This window comes from Lepisosteus oculatus, chromosome 9, assembly GCF_040954835.1.
Source record: "Lepisosteus oculatus isolate fLepOcu1 chromosome 9, fLepOcu1.hap2, whole genome shotgun sequence".
NCBI classification, from domain to species: Eukaryota; Metazoa; Chordata; class Actinopteri; order Semionotiformes; family Lepisosteidae; genus Lepisosteus; species Lepisosteus oculatus.
In genome coordinates, this window is record NC_090704.1 from 33,356,568 (window position 1) to 33,375,983 (window position 19,416).

General features: G+C 38.5%; 1 protein-coding gene across 2 annotated transcripts; it reads left to right on the forward strand.

Annotated features, from left to right (window-relative positions):
* Nucleotides 1-535: 535 nt before the first annotated feature.
* ankrd40 (ankyrin repeat domain 40) lies at nucleotides 536-15,796 on the forward strand. 2 transcript variants are annotated; one of them, XM_069194440.1, is made up of 5 exons: nucleotides 536-693; nucleotides 3,830-3,978; nucleotides 5,127-5,663; nucleotides 6,397-6,578; nucleotides 9,467-15,796. In XM_069194440.1, exons 1-5 carry the CDS (start codon nucleotides 551-553, stop codon nucleotides 9,614-9,616), a joined length of 1,161 nt encoding a protein of 386 aa, XP_069050541.1. In that variant the 5' UTR covers nucleotides 536-550; the 3' UTR covers nucleotides 9,617-15,796. The 2 variants fall into 2 exon arrangements, with proteins under 2 accessions (XP_069050541.1, XP_069050542.1); XM_069194441.1 differs by lacking the exon at nucleotides 536-693 and adding an exon at nucleotides 1,414-1,823.
* Nucleotides 15,797-19,416: the final 3,620 nt, after the last annotated feature.

A 19,416-nucleotide genomic window follows, 5' to 3' on the forward strand; every position in this document is an offset into this window, starting at 1 on the left:
CCGATCAGAGACTAGTGCCCCCCTACTGTGGATGACCTACAATGAGCCGATTGCATGGGAGAGACGCATCGGATTAATGTCAATATAGACGAAAACTGTCTTTTGCAAAAGCAGCCCAGAAACTTTACATTTGTTTTAGTTATGTCCTGTTGATAAGCATTTTGGATTGATCTGCAAAATGACATAAAGATGGATTCTAATATCGGCTTTTCTTTTGGAGAAACAGAAGCTATGCTATTTTTAATCTCCTTGAAAACAAATACAAAAATATCGTTGGTCATTGACGTTATCATTATACTTCCTCTTTATTATATGCATTCAATTAAATGGTCTGGGAAGAGACCCCCATTTGAACAATTTGCAGAATAGATGTAAGGGCATGTTTCCAACCTATTTCTACATTTCTAAACATAGGAACGCGTAAGCTGTGCATACCTCATATGTATTTACTTAAATTAATATTTTTTTATAAAATGCCACTATATTATGTAACTCGGATGATGTTATATGTTCCATTGTGTATTGTTTATGTTTTATTGTTGCAATAAAAATGTTTAAAACATCATATCAGACGCTAGTGCCCCCCACTGTGGAAGACCTGTACTGTAGTACAGAAACAGAAGAAATAGTCTCTCGCCGGTTACAGACGAACGCCCCCTACTGCCGAGGACCCGTCGAGGCTACTTCATTAAGGTGAAGCTTGTTTTAAACTTGTTGGCCTGTTCAGATACCTTTGTTTTAAAACAATGTCCCTTGGGCTAATGAAATGTGGTACATCTAGAATCACAGAGAACATGCTGTCGTGGACAGCGACAATACGCATAAACGGTGGTCACGTTATGTAATGTCCTTGGGAGTTGTAACTACAAATGCGCTTCAACGTACACGATCCTGTATTTTTAAAATTTAGACATTTGAATACATGCTGAAGCCTGTACATTAATAAATTCTACAAAAACAAACACTTGCAAATTATACATCTTTATTTAAAAATGCCCCTTCTTCATGCAGAGCAGTAACTAGATAGCGGCAGTAGAGCCTACAAGCCTAAACATCTGATCTTAAATTTTAAAGAAAAACTGACTTATGAATGTCAAAATTGAAGTTGTTTTCTAAGGGGTGTATTGTTACCTAGTTACACTTAGAACTGAGCAAACATTATAATCGCTCGCTCTGGAAATGGACATCACAGAATAGTAATTTTAAAGCCAGACCTTGTGCATTGTATACAAATTGGCAATACAAATCTCTGTTATCACAAGGCACCAGCAAATAGTACGTCTGTTCCAAAAATAAAGTGGAGTAGTAATAATTGCAGCAAACTGAAGCCGTCTTTCTCCGGAAGCATTGTCAGGGTAGGAACTAAAGTTGCAGCCTAGCGTTGTTACAGTTAAAGCTGCACCCCATGGGAGGAGTAGTTTATACCGCAACGGCGACTTACTGGACACCGGGAGGCAGTCAAAAACGGCTTGGCACGGGTTGACATTTTATAAACTTTTGGTGGATTCAAAATGAACAACTTTAGTTTGAAAAGGCCTTACTAGGATACACGGTGCATCTTTTTGAGCGTGTTTAATACGGCTCCGATATAGTGGGCGATCGCTGGCGGAAAAAAAAGGTTGTTTTGTCAGAAAGGAAAAGTACATCGATCGCTCTTTCCTTTCATGAAGACATCAGACTGTGGTAAAAATGACAAGCCCCTCGATGGATAAGGAACTGCAAGAGCGTCTGAGAGAAGCGTCTGCGATCGGGGATATTGATGAAGTACGAACATTAGTGGAGAAGGGAGTTAACATCAATTCGCAAAACGAAATAAATGGATGGTACGTTGTATGACTGTGTTATATTGTGTTTTCCTCCTCCACTTAGAGTTCTGTATATCGCCTTTAATAATACCGGGTAATCCAGTTAGTGGGATAAATAACGCATGCGATATTTTACGACGGTAGAGGCAGAAATCTGATCGGAGTAAAGATCAAATGTGCAGATCAGTTAAATGTTTCGTTTTGGTTACGTGGGCCCGATTATTATTTTCAGTAATATTAATTGTTGTGGTTTAGCGGGATTGTTCGAATATAAGCACGTTGCCCACGTTGGGTGGATGTTCAGGAGTTAATAACCGCTAAAGCTCCGAATAAATGAGAGAGTTTCGAGATTGGCTGCTCGTGTGTGTATTTCGGTCGGTTCGTTTGTGCGATAACAACGGTACCACCAAGTTATGCCGGCTTAGGCAATTCCGTGAATTAGAATACGAAAATATTCCAAGAATGAACTACAGATAATGCCATCGCTTACACACTGTTGCCATCTTTCACGTCTTAAAACACAGTGAGGTCTGAGAACATTTTTCAAAATTTCATATATTTTCTTGGACGTGCAGTTCTGCCAAGGACCTGCTTTGAACCCTTGAACGTGTAACTAATCAAGTAACTTATTCTTAAGCAGTTTATATTGCAGATATATCACCCATATTTTAGAAACTGCCTTCTAATATAAAATGAATATGAACTTTAGGAATCACATTTAATTAGTAGTGACTTTGATTGCGTTTCTAAATGCCAGAGAACGAAAACTTTAATTGGTAGTATTACCAGCTTTCTTGAAGTTTGAACAATAATATAGGTGGTTCCAATAATTTTTAACTGAACTGTACTTTCTTATTGCAGTTTTGTGCAGAAAATATTAAGATGTATTATACAGTCTTAAACTATATTAAATAATAGTGATGCAGTTTTCATTTTTGTTGTATTATAAAATCTAACATTGCAGCAAGAAACTTGCTGTAAACTTTAAACATGATTTAAGTAATACAGACTTTACATAGACAGTATATACAAATATACCAAAAAATGTTTTTTTTGTCTTCTGAAAATCAGAATTATTGGTAATTAACAATAAACTTATTGTAGCCCTCACATCAGTGTAATCTAATTATTGAGACGATAGCAAAAACAATTTGCGAAAGAAAAATGTGATATAGCAGGATTTTTATTATCCATCTTCTGCAAAGATTCAGAGCAATGTGGTTTTGTTTTAGATTATGGAGGTAGAGTTAGACTTACATTATCCTATTCACAACACAAGGCTCTCATAGAACAGATGAGAGTTTGACAAAAATGACATCAAACTGCACATTTTCCCTTCTCAGCTTAGCTTTATGGAGGCCTCTGTCACCTCAGGGGAGTCACAGAGCTTTCTTGTGCTCTGTCCTTCAACTGGGCTCTTAAGCAGAGGCTTTGTCATACTTTGCTGTACAGAAGCAGCTGTTCAAGTATATTTCAGTGTTAAGTCTCAGTTAGATGCTTTGGATAAAAGTGACAGGTTTACATAGTCCACGCATCCACTTTCTAACCGCTTTATCCAGTACAAGGTCGTGGAAAATGCTGGAGCCTGTCTCCACAAGTAACGGGTGTAAGGCAGGATACACCCTGGACAGGATGCCAGTCCATCGCAGGGCACACCCAGGCAAACATACACATTCACACTCTGGGACCAATTTTTCCCAGAAACCAATTAACCCATCAGTACATCTGTGGACTGTGAGAAGAACCCAGGCGAATATGGGGAGAACGTACAAACTCCATGCAGAAACCACCTCAGGAATTGAACCCAGGGACCCAGCGCTGCAAGGCAGTAGAGTTAACCTTTGTGCCACATTACCATCCACTTTACTAATCATTTGGTAAATGTGGTGTTAGTATGGTCCAAAATAAAGTTCTTTAAGTACTGTCCTAAATAGTCCATATCGACACCCTTCTCATTTCCCTGTTACAAGCCTGGTTTCGGGGTAGGTTAAATGTCTGCAAGTGGATTTTATTCCTTTCTTTAGGACCTGTCTGCATTGGGCGTGCAAGAGGAACCACCGGCAAATCGTGGCCTACCTTTTGAGCTCGGGAGCTGACACAGAAGTCCTTACATCCAAAGGAGAAAAGGCAGCACAGCTCACTTCAAGACGTGACATCAGAAAACTGTTAGGAGGTAAGCCAAAAATCGCATCTAAAAATCCCCAACACAGAATGAAAAGCCTTAATGTTGAGATCCAGCAACCCTGAATTCCAGGAAAACAAAACCAGAATTGTGATGGATTGGCGTGTGCTCTTCTGTTTTCAGTCAAGGGTCAGACTTGTCAGCTGTCTCAACACAGCTAAGACAGTTTAATCAGTGCAGCAAGACTTGCATCTAATTTTACATTGTTTCTGCACAACATTCCAACTTCTTGTCAAGTTATTTTTGGGAGCAGTCAATATATCCCATGCGTATTTACTTGCAAAGAAAAACCCACAGCTTTTTAAACATTGTGCTCTTGATCAAATGTTTCTCTGGCCTTGCTTGCTGATGACTGGTACATTATAGTTTCATACTTCAAGTCATAATAGTTTAACTGAAGAACCATTTAGCAAAAATCTGCAGGCAGTTAAATACAGAGAGACTTTTAGTTTTTAGTACCAAGTGGAAGTTCCTCTGGTAGTATTACATTCACTTAATGTGCTGTATTAAATTTTAGACCAGTAAAATTGATCCTCTCAAACAGTTATTTGGATAGTGTTTCTGGCAAAAAATAAAAATAAATCTGATTCATGACTTTCCAAGGGGTGCAGAAAAACAAGTTCCTCAGACTAAACTGAGAAACGTGTTGATTGAAAACAATTTCAATTGAAGACTTTTTGTTTGATTAGAGCCAATGAATAAAACTTGAATTTCTGGTATGTAAAAAATATTCTTCTCCCATATTTGGCAGGGTTGTTTTAATTTCTTCCCTTGAGGTATAAATTGATGCAAACCCAAGCATCTGACCTTTATTTTATGGTGCTTATTCAGCACAGCCAGCTCTCCTGCAGCATGACCAAGAAGAGTCAATCCAAATGGTTCATGCAGCTCTAATATGCAGCACGTTGTGTTTAACATTACTGTGCAATTAATGGCATTGGATTATGCAGGTCATCTAGCCATTGTAATTCGAGACTTTTTTAGAGATATTAATTAGAAGTTAAGTTTTAAGCACTTTTGAGTTGAACATCAATCGTATCTGTACTTGTGCCATGTTATTGTATTTGCTTTGATAACATACATAGCTCTTCTGTGCTTAACACAGTTTAGTCCAGTGTCTGTTTGACTTTGATTCACAGTGGAAGAAGATGAAATAGAGGAATTGACAGAGGTGGAGTTGCCAATTATTCCAAATTACCTTGTGAATCCTCCATTCCCTTATGTTAAGACGGAAAAGCCTAGCCTGATTCCAGAAGCTCATGTCCCATCGCACAATGGAACGGTTGGCACCTCGGAAGTATCCCATTGTGAGCAGGCACCTTTGCCAGCCTTGGAGAAGGAACGGAACCCTTTTGCTGATGCCAGCATACCGAGAGAGAGCGCATACATACCAGTGGCTGAACAGAATGGCCTCCAGCCCAGTTCTCTGGGATCTGTGAACGGAACTACCTTGGATTCCAGTCATTCGAACCACAGTGAGCACTCACACAAGACAACTCAGAATGGACCAGTCTGTTCTACCTTACTGTCCCCTAATGGGAACCCCAGCTCATCGGTGTCGGCCAGCAGTGGCAGACAGCAGTCCATACCTCAGCAGCTGAACTGCAATCAGATGGGCTCCATGCCAGCGTTTCAGCCATTTTTCTTCACCAGTGCTTTTCCACTGAATATGCAAGGTAAAACCTTGTTGTTTACGTCTTTTGCTCAAATACAAAGCCTCACTTCAGTGCTTAAATTTAAATACACATAGAACTGCGCAAGCTGTTCAAAATGATTTGCAACTGTTTTGCTCCTGTAAGCAGAATGAGCAATTTAAATGACACACTGACCTCTTTTCTCTTAGCCTGTAATCATGCCATTATTTGGAAGTCATGATAATTTGTGTTAAAGAATATTTCACCTAGCTGTTGTTGTAGGTATGCCCAGAGGTATAGCATTGCTTGTATGTTTTAATATTGATCTCCTTGGGATATAGGTGGGAGTTTTATCCTCTGTGCAATTTGAACTTTGACATTGCTGGGACATTTCAGCATATAGAGATTTGTGATACACCTTAATCCTCTGAGCATACAAAGAGTCTCAAAGCCAAGCGGGTTTGATGGGGGTGTTCCATTTACACTATGCTGGGATTGAGACACAGTTGACTGTTAAATTGCCAGGACATTACTTTGTATGGAGAACCTGTTTTTAGCTGTGCTTGCAAAATAGACACAAATATGTAACAGTGAAATTCAAGGTGATCCTCTCAAGCTTTAAAGATCTAGTTTAATTTAAAACACATTTACCGGAACCAGATTTCAGCAGATCACAGTATTCTTGACAGCCTGGGTGACCTTCAGATATGTTTCCTAGCAGCCTTTCCAGCATGGCCCTCAATAAGCATTTTAATATTTCTGACTGGCATTGCAGAGCTGGTGCTGAAGGTGCGGGTCCAGAACCCCAGTGTGAGAGAGAATGACTTTATCGAGGTCGAGCTGGACCGCCAGGAGCTGACATACAGATCCCTGCTGCGAGTGTGCTGCCGGGAGCTGGGGGTCAGCGCCGACCACGTGGAGAAGATCCGGAAGCTTCCGAACACTATGCTGCGCAAGGCAAGCGAATCCCAGCGCTTTAAGAATTGAGTGTTAAGTTAGACAGGAAGCGGCTAACTCACAGTATTCTTTTTCGTAGAGAACAGGATTTTTTACAGCACCAGGACACAGACCCCATTCTGTAGCCAGCAGCAGGTCGAGCATTTTCAAGCTCGTTTGAAAAAGAAAAAAATCTGTTTAGATAAAGAGAAAAAACAGTTTTTTATCCACCCTTTCAAACATTTTCTAAAATTCTTACCATTTAGGGTGGTAGGGGGAGTCGGGGCCTATCCTGGCAAGCAAGACAGGAAACACACTGCACTAAAGCCAGTCCATCACAGGGCTCACACACAGAAACAAAACGGCACACACTCACCTCATGGCCAGTTTTCCCAGAAGCCAAGTAACCTACCAATATGTGTTTGAACTGTGGAAGGAAACCCAAGCAAACGCAGAGAGATCACACAAACTCCACACAGATAGCATCCCAGGTCCAGAATTGAAACCAGGGCCCTAGTGCTGTGAGGCAACAAAACTAATCATTGCACCTCCGCACCATCTGAAAAAAATTAACTAAAATATTAACTAAAAACGGGCCACTTTAGATACGTTTGTTTAGTGTAATTTGTCTTACTTTACCCTAAATTTTTATTTTGGGTCTCTCCTGCCTAGACTAAATAGAGGTTCTGAAATGTAATTACAAATTTATAATAAACAGGTAACAATAAAATTTCCAAATAACTTTGTGCTACATTTGGTGTTGTCTACTACTGTAACTGGGTTAAGCACTGTTAATATGTACCAGAGGTCAGAGGTTATACAGTAAACATGATTATAACATGGCGCCTGTGGTTGCTATGGTTCCCAACATCATATTACAAGTGTACCTTTAAATGCTTTCTTGGGTATCGCTATTAAGCACAGTATACTACTACTACTACTAGTATACTACTACAGTTACATAAAATATGCAAAAACATTAAGTGCAACAATATGTAAAGTAAAAAAAAATCCTACATTCAAATTGTAATTCTCTTCTTGTTCCTCTCTGGCACTTCTAAATCTATTACACCTCTGAGCACCACACTGGCTGCTCCTTGTGACAGGAAAAGCTCTACAGTTGCATTTACAGTCCTTTACAAACAGATAAAAGCAGGAAAAACAGAGTAACGCATGAAGCCTCCTGGATCACTGCACTGTGCACGCCTCCAGTGTCAGAATGTGTACCGTGACCAGCAAGAGGCGCTCTGGAGAAAGGCTCTGGAAATGCTCGAACCAGGACCCAGTTAGACACATCGAGTGGCTAATCAAGTAAAAGTGCAGACTCAAAAGTCAGTGATCATTCTGAGCAAATATCCATCAAAGCTTGCAAAGAGGCTAAACATCATAAACTTGTTTGTGATTTTGAACATGAAATTGTCAGAAGTGGGAGTGATATGGAAAGGATCTTGAATTCCAATGCAGCATGCTCAGACATTCAGCAACACAGTTCCTCAGTGCTGAGGAGGTTTGAGAAAGACCATCGTGTTCGTAGAATCTGGCTAGTACTACAGGAGGCTACTAGATTATACAAAAAGTGTCTTGTTGTTAGACATCTGCTTGTAACATTTTTAAATAAAAAAATATATTTAAATGATCGTTTCATATTATGGAAAATAGTGAGAATTATATGCTAAGAATAAAATATTTGTCCTTGAGGTTACCCAATAAGGACTATACTGTACATGTAACAAGTGTAGCCTGTGCTCTGCCCCTGCTGGGATTTGGTCACGGTTGATTGCTTGCTTGTAGCTGAAATGGCGCAACTCCATAGTCTACAGCAAAACACCACTGTGCCAAAAAAACAGTCTTCCACTGCTGCAGAATTCTACAGTGTTAAGCTTTCAAGAGAGTGATGTCACTTCTGCAACATGTTTGCTGCACTGAGGCTAGTGGGCGACAATAGTTAGATTGTGAAACCCTACCATCGACAGGCCCATCGGAGTTGCAAAAACACAAGAGGCCTCATAGCAAAAGAGTATGGGATTTGAAATCAATAATTAAAAATGTTTTAAATTACCTTGTTAGCATGTCCTAGAAAGTGTTGGCTGGAAAATGCACTCTGAATTGTTGATTACATCATCTCTTTTTTTTTTTTAGAGTTACAGTCCTAACCAGGGTAACATTAAATTCCCACAGTATTTAATATTTATTTCTCTTTTAGCAGCCTCCTAACTATCTGTGCAGACTGGGATGGGTTCTTAGTGTTTAATTAGACCATTGCTGATTAAATGTCTTGTCTAGGGGAAATGGGCTACTATTTTATTGTTTTAACCACTAGACTGTTAGTTTGAATGAATTTGAACAAATAAAGAGAAGCAAATCCAGAGAGACTGAACAAGCACAGTGGGACATGTCCTAGTTGTTTTATCAAAAATTAAGGATATAGTTAATGGAATGTCATTAAATAAAGGAAAAAAAAAACATTGTAAGAAGCACGCTTCTTATTTATGATTTCCTCAGTCCTCACTCCAGGACCATGGAGATCCACAGGATTTTACTTGGACTTAATTAATTTTAAGCAACTTCGGACAAGTACTGTATATCACTGTTTTCAATGAAGTGAAATTGCACAGGAGAAATCCTCGAACTCTTACTGTATTAAAAGCTTCCTGTAATGATGATATGACACCTCACATGCTGAAGAAGTTGGTGTCCAGAGTTCGCTCTCTATAAACACAGTTGTTCACAGTATGTGTTCCTAACCCTGGGGCAGAGCACAGACACATGATGCTGAAGACAGATGGCAGGGCCGACCTGGTAAATTCAAGTTCTTGGAAGGCTCAGGCTTAGCTGCCTTCAAAAAGATTTCTGTATGGGAAACAATCATGCTGAATTAAAAAAAACAAACTATTTTTTTCTCTTGTCAGGACAAAGATGTTGCCAGGCTGCAGGATTTCCAGGAGCTGGAGGTTGTGCTGGAGAAGACGGAAGGCCTTGCCTTGTTTTCAGCCACGGGACAGTCCTCCCTGACAGACAAGCCCTGCTACAATATGAAAGCGTCGAAGCTCACTTACTAGCTTGCCCCGGAGCACACCACGCAGCATCTGTTTACATGTGTGCTGGTGAAAACACTTGAGTAGGCTGAAAGGTTTATTCCCCCTCTGGTTTCTATTACATTATTCCACTTTCAGAGGTGTGTGATGTGGTATGATTCAGTTTGCAGTATGATACATATTTCTAGCAGTGATGTTTTTCTTTGTCCTTTTAGGCAAAGTCTTTTTGTTATACACCACATGGTATGGGTCACTGCTGTGGCTTATGTTTTCATTTCGGCATATTTGTTTTTCTCTGATGAGTGACTAGAAAGGGTTTAGCTCCCTGAGAGAAAGGTATTTTAGTGATAAGAGTCAGAGATTACAAGAATTCATCTTTTTGCTGTAAATTTCCTTGAAATCTATTACTCTTATTAAAGATACTAATCTACTATATTATATGAGTCATCCTAGAAGAAAGATGCATACACAGTAGATATGAAATTAACACTTTAAAAGTGCTGAAACAACCTCTAACAAGCATGAACAATTTTGTTTTCCTTATTTGTCTTTTAATGATATCATCCATGTTTTAAACGGATTCCGTTTTTATTTTAGCGAATCTAAGGTTTTGACAAGTGTTTTAAGCAGTTCCTTTCCATTTTAAGGGAGATTAGGATTCTATGGCACATAAAGACTGGGATCACGAGACAGCAATTTAATATATGAAATAAAAAAGAGAGGTGAATTTCATACTTATTTTCAAGTGCACCATGATATGTAAGTAATTGGTATGTGAAAGTGAAATATGGAAAGTAGGTGTTTGAAAGTCAAATATTAACACAAATAGAGAATAATTTGAATTCTGCAAACAAACAAGTTAAAGAATGGACTGGACATGACTCAGTTATCCACGACTGGTGTCTTACTCAATTCTTTACTTACTACTTATTATTCATTTTTATTTCAGAGCAGTTTTAGTTGTATTTCTTGTGACGTAAACATTTAGTGACTGACCAGACAATGCCGTGATTTTTTAAAAAGCACATTTGTACCTCCATTTATCATGTAAAAGATTAAGTATGTGGACTGCAGCTATGACTGTTTTTTGGAAAAGGAATAGAAAAATACATATGTACAAAATGTATTTTCAAAAGCTTTCACATATAATATCACTTCATTGCATTTCACTGTAAAAATACAACATACTGTAATACAACCCAGAGGCTCATGAAAAACAACACATACTGTCAAGGAACAAATCTGCGATACCACTAGTGACTGAAAATACAAATGTGTTTATAAAACCAATGAATTGAAAGACACAGCAGGAAGCCAGGAGATGTTAATGTTGTGGGGAGTGTCTGTTGAGTGTTTTAAGTAAGTTTTCCATGTTGATAAAAGCTCCAGTAACTCTCAGCCTTGTATCTTAATTATTCCATTGTTTTTTTCCAGTGATGTTTTGGAATTATGAGGTTTGTATTTTGCATAATCCCCCATCAAAATAGATTAACTTCTCTTGTGATTTATACTGTAACTAAAAGTAGCAACATTGAAAAGCACTTTGTTAAACTTTGTCTGGAAAGGAAGAGAGAATCTTTTTTAAAGTAGGAGTACCTACAAAACACTAAACAACTGTGTATGTTAGATTCTTTAGGCGAGTAATGTCTAATCTCGTAGTTACTGTCTCTTTAAAATGCTGATCATTTCCCTCATAATTTACGAGTCATGGAGGGGGGGCAGTTTTCAGATTTCAGACAGTATTGCTGTTATCAGTAAGGTTGGGTCACCCTTATTGGTGATAATTAAGATTTTGCAGAGGAAAGCTTGTTTGAAAGAAAATGGTAACTCCCGTTTAGTGTTTGTTAATTTGTTTAATACGGGGTGAGTTTTACTCGCTGTGTGACAGTGCACAGAATAATGAGTGGCAGCCTGAGTGTCTTATAGATAACAGGAAGCAGGCAGGCTCTTCTGTGACCTATTTATTCTCAGAACAGAGGTTTTTTTAATTATTGGCTGAAATAATGGAATCTTTTTTTTACGTGTATTCAGCAGAAGCCTGGTTTGAACTGTTTTTTTATCATTTTTGATTGAATTGGATTTTTAAGACCTTTGGTGATAATTTTAGAGGATATATTTTTAAAATGAAAAAAGCACAATTAATAACTTTATGTAACTGGTACCTTATAGAGAATAAACATGATCTATTTGCTTTCTCAGGTTTAATAAGGTGGGTTTTTCCTGTGTTAACACATTACACTATATTTTTAACAGTCTGTAAAGTAAGCTTCAATACTGTTATGTGCTGACTGTGACTAACATTAACTTTATATTACCTCATAAACACTTCTACTGCGACTTATCGTATTAAAACAGAACTATTTCTCCTATGGCAAGGCGATTGATTTTGAGATCATATTTTAATTGTGTCGTCAAAGCTGTTTGTTGTTTTTCTACATTAAAACAGTATAAAACCATGAATGATTTTTGAAAAAGTCTTAAGCAGCCCAGAGTTAAAATGTTTTCCTTCATATAATATTTCTGATAACAAATAACCTAAATACTACTAACCTATTTATAAAATAATGTTTTGGAAGCGTTGCGAGACTTGTGACAGTTTACTCATTAAGCTGGTACGTGAGGCTCATAGTAGCAATTGTACTGTATTACGGTGCTCTGAAACTAGAAGTTACTTTGTAGTTCTTCAGAGTTAGATAACTGAATGTGGTTTCTGGGTGCTGATCACGATAATACTGACGTTATGGCATTTGGCATATGGCATATGTCTAAAAGTACTTTTGGACTAAATGTTTCTTTTTAATCATTTAAAAAAGCATAATGAGCTTTGCAAATTCCAAACCTGATTCTTGATGCCGGTATTCTACAATTTGGCCACAAGACATGTCATTGCCCACAAAATATCACCAGGACAGCTCCTGGTGGATTCATTAAAGTTTGAAGTTGATTTGGGGCTCTATCTTTAGTGAGGGGTATGGTTATTAGAAAGAGTTTAGCCATGTATGCCCACATGTTTATACACCACAGTGGGTTGCGGGTTCAGTGGGTTGACTGTGTATTAAATGGACATACTTTGCTAGACTGAAGTGACTTGCCACACAAAGAATCTGGACGTCTAGTCTTTTTAGGTTTCACTTTCTTAATAAAATCTTACATTCTGAAAAACTGCTTAAAAACACCAAGCAATCCACATCACTTCACTTCCGGATGTTGACTTTTCCATCTAACAGTGTAAAAGTCTTTCACATAAAAAATTTAAGAAAGCTTGAGAGAGCTGGCTCCCAGAAATTGCTTTTATTTAAAAAAAAATCCTGGTTTGTTTTATGAAGAGTTGGAGATAAAAATGACTCAAGATATGGCTCATGTAGCAATCTCCACACTGTACAGCTGCGATTTGATAAAAAGTCTTGAATATTGAATCATGTGTCACTAGAATGCGGGCGAAGGTTTCTTCAGAACCAAGCAGCAGAAAGCAAGTGCTGAGGATTCAGCTAGAGCCCCATTATCATTGTCCTTTCGCCCTGTTAACACGCTAGACTTTCTGTCAGCCAAACGACTGTCTTTCAGTGTCCAGGTGTACATCTGTTGTTTGACATTGACACTAACCACATTGCATCGTGCACTTTTGCTCTGTTTTCAAACACTTTAGCACTACTGAATCTGAATAGTTTCTGTCTGGCAAATCATAACTTTGCACTGTGAGAATCAACATATTTGTGTGTATGAACACCGGGGCTCCATACACTTGCCCCTGCTGTCTGTGGAATGCTGTTTCTAAGAATACATAATGAGACAAACATAATAATACAAATTGGGATTTCCTGTTTTTATATTAGATTCTTGAAACTTTAAAAGGTTTCAAAACCCCTTTGAAAAGCGCAATGTTTTAAAAGTAATGCAAGAAAAATATCCATGCCAAACAATTGTCTTCAACATCTTTTCTGCATCTCTTCCAAATCTGTTGCATTCTGCAGTGTTTCCTAATTAATGAATTTAATGTTTTTGTGTGCAACAATTTTTTTGTGAGTGAAAGCTTTTAAAAAAAATAAAATAGACCTATGGAATACTGAGGCAGGCTAGTGTAGGTGGACTTATTTGAGTGGCAATTTTTTTTAAAAGCAAAGTATTAAGTCAGAAGTAACTGAAGACCTTTTAATCTCTTGATCTCTTTCTGCTGCAGAGTTCATAATTATGAGTACATGCTGGGCAGGATTAAAGACTAATACTAAATGACAAAAAGAACATTTCTCAGCTCTTGCATTTTGAGAGGAGTGTTGGCTAATTAAAAAAATTGAAATAGACATGGCTAGAACTTTTCAGATGAAGGAAAGAGTTAATATTCATTTGTGAAAGTGTTGCTTTTTTTTCTATAGCCTTAAGGCTGCCATGTTACTTGTAATCAAGGATGGTATCATTTGCCCACAGTGCACCCTGCTGTCCTCTCTTTTTGGTGTGAAGTGGAATATTTGGTTGAGGATCAGTTATTCAATTGTTTTGAGTCTTTTTTTTTTGCTTACAACCCTTCTGTGGATAAACACTGGGAACGGGGGACTGGGACTCACACAAAAGTGAGCTGGTATTTCTGACAGTGGAGGATTAGAAATGTCTGGAGAATGTGAAAGGTGCAAATGCAATTGTGTCGCTGATGATAAAATTGCAGATCTGCCTAAATTGTGGTCTTCCTAGTGTGCTCCATTTTAACTCTTTGCTACAGCTAGATCTGTATTTTTTTAATTGGTTGCAACAGCATTGCAGCTGTTATGCTGATCCTGTTTGCTACCAAAGTAAAAATGGGAGCATTGTATAGGTTATTTCAATGGAATTGCTGATTATCCAACTTTTTCCATGTGTTTTATCATGTCAAAGGCCAGTTAAAACAATACCCTATTAAAAAAACCTTGCAAGTTGACAAAAGCTGCATTTTGCTCTCATTCACTAATTCGGGGGTTGGCGCTTAATGAGGAGAAGACAGTCCTCTGACAAGTAAACAGTTGATTGTACAGTATGCATTGAGAGATTTGGTAAATGCTTTGAGTAAGCTCGTCAGAGCACACATTTTCCTTTATAAACGCTTAGCATTGAAAGTAATGTGATGTTTGAAAAATCGAGGGAGGGTCATCTCAGCTAGTTGGGTCACTCTCTGTATGAACCCCAAATCTTTGAATGAATAGGAAAAAAAAACTTGGCAAATATTCCAATTTAACAATCTGTTAGTTCAATTAAGGCTTCGACTAGATAATTACGGTCAGCTGGAATAAAAACCAGCATGGCTGTGGCCCTCCAGGACAAGGACGAGACCACTGGGTCATAGCATGCTTTATAGGGATGAGGGGGTTCAGACATTCCTTTAAAGAAGCCTGTTCCTTACATAAATCATCAATGCAAAGTTCTTGTGGAGTTAACTGGAGTGAACGGTGTTCTGTACCTTTGACCACATTTATGGATTAAAGCTTTCCTGTCCTGGTTCTTGTGAGATCTTAAAATTACTTCATGGATTCCTTAATTGAGTTGGTAATTGCCTTATCTTGCCTTGTTTAATCATTTCAGACCCAGAAAACAACCACTTGAACTTTAAAGTTTAGAAATAGTCACACAAGATTTAATAAGGTAGAATATCAGATGAATGGCTTTAGCAAACAAATTGATTACTTGGCTTAGGAAATACAATCACACAGTAACGTGATCCCAGGTGAGGGTAAATGTAAAAAATGCTGTATCCAGATTAGTCCTCCACTTTCCAGAAATAAGGGCTTGCAGGTCAGTTTGCTCCATTGAGCATAATTCGTGCCAGAAATACAGTATATATTCTGGAATGGGATTCTTAATTCAGGACTTCCTATACTCAAATACTGAACCTTTAGGTCTGGTCTAGATCGTCATTACAGCCTGCTCCTTAGTGATGTAACTGAGTTTCTCATCAACTAATGAAATTATTAAAAAGGTTGCTTGGGCTGAATTCATGCTAAAAAATGGAGTGTGAGGTCCAGCCCTAGTGAAGACCTGTAGCTGTTTCTTAACACTAAATGTAAAAAACCATTCACGTCCATGGAGAAGAGATAGATTTGACTTAACCTATGCATTCAGAGACTGATATTTTTATATGTCTAAAGTACTTTGATAACTTCTTAGGCACTTTTTAACCCCTGTTACATATGGAGACCTTAACCTGTACTTTAATAAAGCATGGTGAACAAATTATTCATGTTACACTGCAGTGCCTGACTTTTTTTCATATTTTTTTTTAGATTTTATAATTACATAATAAAATTATGATGATTATTGATTAATCGAAAACACTAAAACCATTAAATTCTGGAGAATGTGTCAGCTACCCCTCCTGTCTCATTAATTAGGATTCGATATATTTTAATTTTAAATCTACCTATGATTGGATTTGCCATGAGAAGATTGGAAAACTAATTCTAAATAACATTTTTATTACTTTGTGTAGGCAGTTAAACAAAGCTGAAGTTGTAATGTGGTAACAGCTTGTATTTTGCCTGAAAGATATCCAATAGAATATTCTCTTTAAGTTTAGGTATTGTTTATCTCTTTTGTGGCTATTATACCTAAAATGTGCCTATTGTGACTTGAAAGCAGTCAAATCCTATTTTCTTCAGTACAGAAACCACGGGCTATAAATATGCAAACAGATGTGCGTGTATAGAAAGGAGAAAAATATGTACAATTTTCTGTCCTGGAACAGATCTCCAGTTTAAAAAACATCCATGGGTAATCTATCGTGCACCACAAGAGGGGGTGGTTTAGTCATAGTTTTGAACAGGTTAGCTTCAGCAAAACATACCCCTAAATGAAATGTAATGTACCCCTTAACAGACAGTGCTGGAATGTTCTATGGATGTGATTATATTTTAACTCAAACTAAAACACTATGTTCAGTTTTTCAATTCGAGCAACATCGAGCAGTCGTGAACAAAAATTGCTTGTTAGGCACAAAATCCATCCATCTATTTTCTAACTTTTTTATCCAATACAGTTTCGTTGGGCAGCTGGTACCTATCCTGGCATGCAGTGGGAACAAGGCAGGATGCACCCTGGACGAGATGCCAGTCCATCGCAGTAGGCACAAAATTAGAGATGAAAAATTTCACTGCAATTCCTTATGAGTTGTTACCTCACACTACCCGTTCTTGTCAGCTCTCAGGAGCTAAGCAAGGCAGGGCCTGTACTGAAGTACTGAAATAGGACACCACTAAGGAAGACCAGGTTGCTGCTGTAAGTGGGGTTGTTAGACCTGCAGGTAACACTTCCTCAGGACCAGAATTTTCAGTCCAATGTCCCAGCATGGTTATGGGGACAACTGTGTTGTACTATTCATGGTGCTGTCCTTCAGATGAGTTGAACTGAAGTCCGGACTACTTGGTCATTAAAGATCCCATGACGATGTTTGAAAGAGCAGGGTATGAACCCCAGTGTCCTTGACTTAAGCATAGCAAAGCAATTTCACGCTTCTCTACCTGGTTTTTGGTATGCCGCAAAGTATTCCATGTGTCGAAGCCATTTGGGAAGCATTGGTTTGAGAAATACAACTGGTGACGGGACCCAGGCTAGAACTAGTAATGTCTGAGCTGTAGAGTTTCAGCCTGCGCGCAGAGCAATCGTCTTTTTTGAGAGAATCCACAAATCATGCTTTTCCCTTGAATGAATATCTTTTCAATGATAGGTTTATCTGACATTTCTTGACACCTGCATTTAATTTGTGATAAGAAAGTTATTTGCAGCCTGAACATCCATCTATTTTCTAACAGCTTTACAACCAGTAGCCATAGCACTCTGCAACTCATGCAGGTGTGAGCCTGGTCAGTAACTGGATGGGAGACCTCCTGGAAAAAAAACTAAGGTTGCTGCTGGAAGAGGTGTTAGTGGGGCCAGCAGGGGACGCTCACCCTGTGGTCCATGTTGGTCCTAATGCCACAGTATAGTGACGGGGACACTATACTCTAAAATAGGCGCCATCCTTCGGATGAGATGAAAACCGAGGTCCTGACTCTCTATGGTCATTAAAAATCCCAGGGCGTTTCTCGAAAAGAGTAGGGGTATAACCCTGGCGTCCTGGCCAAATTTCCCATTGGCCCTTACCAGTCATGGCCTCCTAATAATCCCCATATATGAATTGGCTTCATTACTCTGCTCTCCTCCCCACTGGTAGCTGATGTATGGTGAGCGTTCTGGCGCACTATGGCTGCCGTTGCATCATCCAGGTGGATGTTGCACATTGGTGGTGGTGGAGGGGAGTTCCCATTACCTGTAAAGCGCTTTAAGTGGAGTGTCCAGAAAAGCGCTATATAAGTATAAGCAATTATTAATTATTATTATTTATCCACTACAGGTCTGCAGGGGAGCCGGAGTCGCTCTCAGCAAGCAATGGCTGCAAGGCAGGATACACCCTGGATAAGACGCCAGTCCATCACAGACACACAACATGGCCTATTTTCACCAGGGCAGATTGCATCCATCATACCTTTAAAGCTTCCAGATCTGTCCTGTGTATTGATTTGGTTTACTCACAAATTGCAATGTTCCTCTTAAGGAGGTTCCTTTCTGGCACAAAATTCCAAGCACAACAGATCTCAGTGTAGGATTGTGCTTATTCTAAGGTAAAATATGTCATCAGCCTTTCCGGTTTGGTTGTTTTCCACATATTCACTGCACCTTTTTTTTTAATTACACTGGGACAGTTCCCAAGACTTCTTGACAGATGTGCCCCTTGGATTGTGCTAATATACAAAGTAACTCTTCCCCACAGGTAAGCCAAATGAAATATGAAGATTTTGGCACTTGCACAGAACATTTGATACTGCAGGTAGGCACTTAATAACACACAGATCTGCACTGATGTTTTAACTAGTGACACAGCAGGAAACGTTTTTTTGTATGTGAAAACATAGCTATTATTGTTATTTCAGTGACTTTTTTTCCCCAGAGAAACTTAGCTGGCCCTATATCATTCCCTATAGGATGTCTGAGGTTATAAAACCAACAAATATTCCCTTAAAGGCAAGATTAAATATCGTTTCTGCATGTCGAGTGTTTATTTGATGTGCACATGAAAGCTCCTGCTGGCGAAAAACTGGAAGATCATCTGACACATGACTTGCTGTTTATATAGAAGCATTTATAGGGAGGGAATTTCTGATTTTAATGTAAATCAGTGAGAATCTTTTCTTCATATAGATGTAGTGGTAACCGTTTTAGTTGTACTGTATGGCTAATAAACAAATGCTTCATATATCATCATCAGTACTGTACATACTACATGTTTTCACCAATAAGTGCCTATCTTTAGAAATATAATTTATAACCAGGTCATAAATTGAGCCCAATGACGTTTGGAGTGGCACTCCTGTAAACATTCCCAAACCCTTATACCAGCCATGTCTTATTATACAATGTTTATACCAAGGGCTATTGTGTAAATATTGAAGCAATTTGTTTTCATTGTGACTATGGTAAATGAATGTTTAGCACAACATGGGAATGAACTCTGCACTTGCTCATCTCCAGGCAATAATCTTTATGAATTCAAGCTCTGATTGTAAGACATTTAAAACCCAGAAAATAGAATTAATAGCAATAAAGAACTTTCAATGTCTTAGAATGTATGACTGCAATACTTTGTTAGACCGGCAGTTATATTCACAAAAAGAGAATTGTTCAGAGATTAGTAATAGTTTAACATTCCTTGCATGTATGTTACACTTTTCATTCCAAATAATCCCAAAATGTGGGTGGCATTGGTGCCTCGCAACTCTGGGTTCGATTCCAGGCCAGGGTGCTATCTGCTTGGAGTTTGTACCCTCTACCCA

What these genes read in the sequence shown, in the direction of transcription:
- ankrd40 (XM_069194440.1), top strand. Translation starts at nt 551, where the DNA reads ATGTTTAAAACATCATATCAGACGCTAGTGCCCCCCACTGTGGAAGAC. An exon ending in CATCAGAAAACTGTTAGGAG is followed by an intron (nt 3,979 to 5,126) that starts GTAAGCCAAAAA and finishes TTTGATTCACAG; the next exon opens with TGGAAGAAGATGAAATAGAG. An exon ending in TTTTCCACTGAATATGCAAG is followed by an intron (nt 5,664 to 6,396) that starts GTAAAACCTTGT and finishes CTGGCATTGCAG; the next exon opens with AGCTGGTGCTGAAGGTGCGG.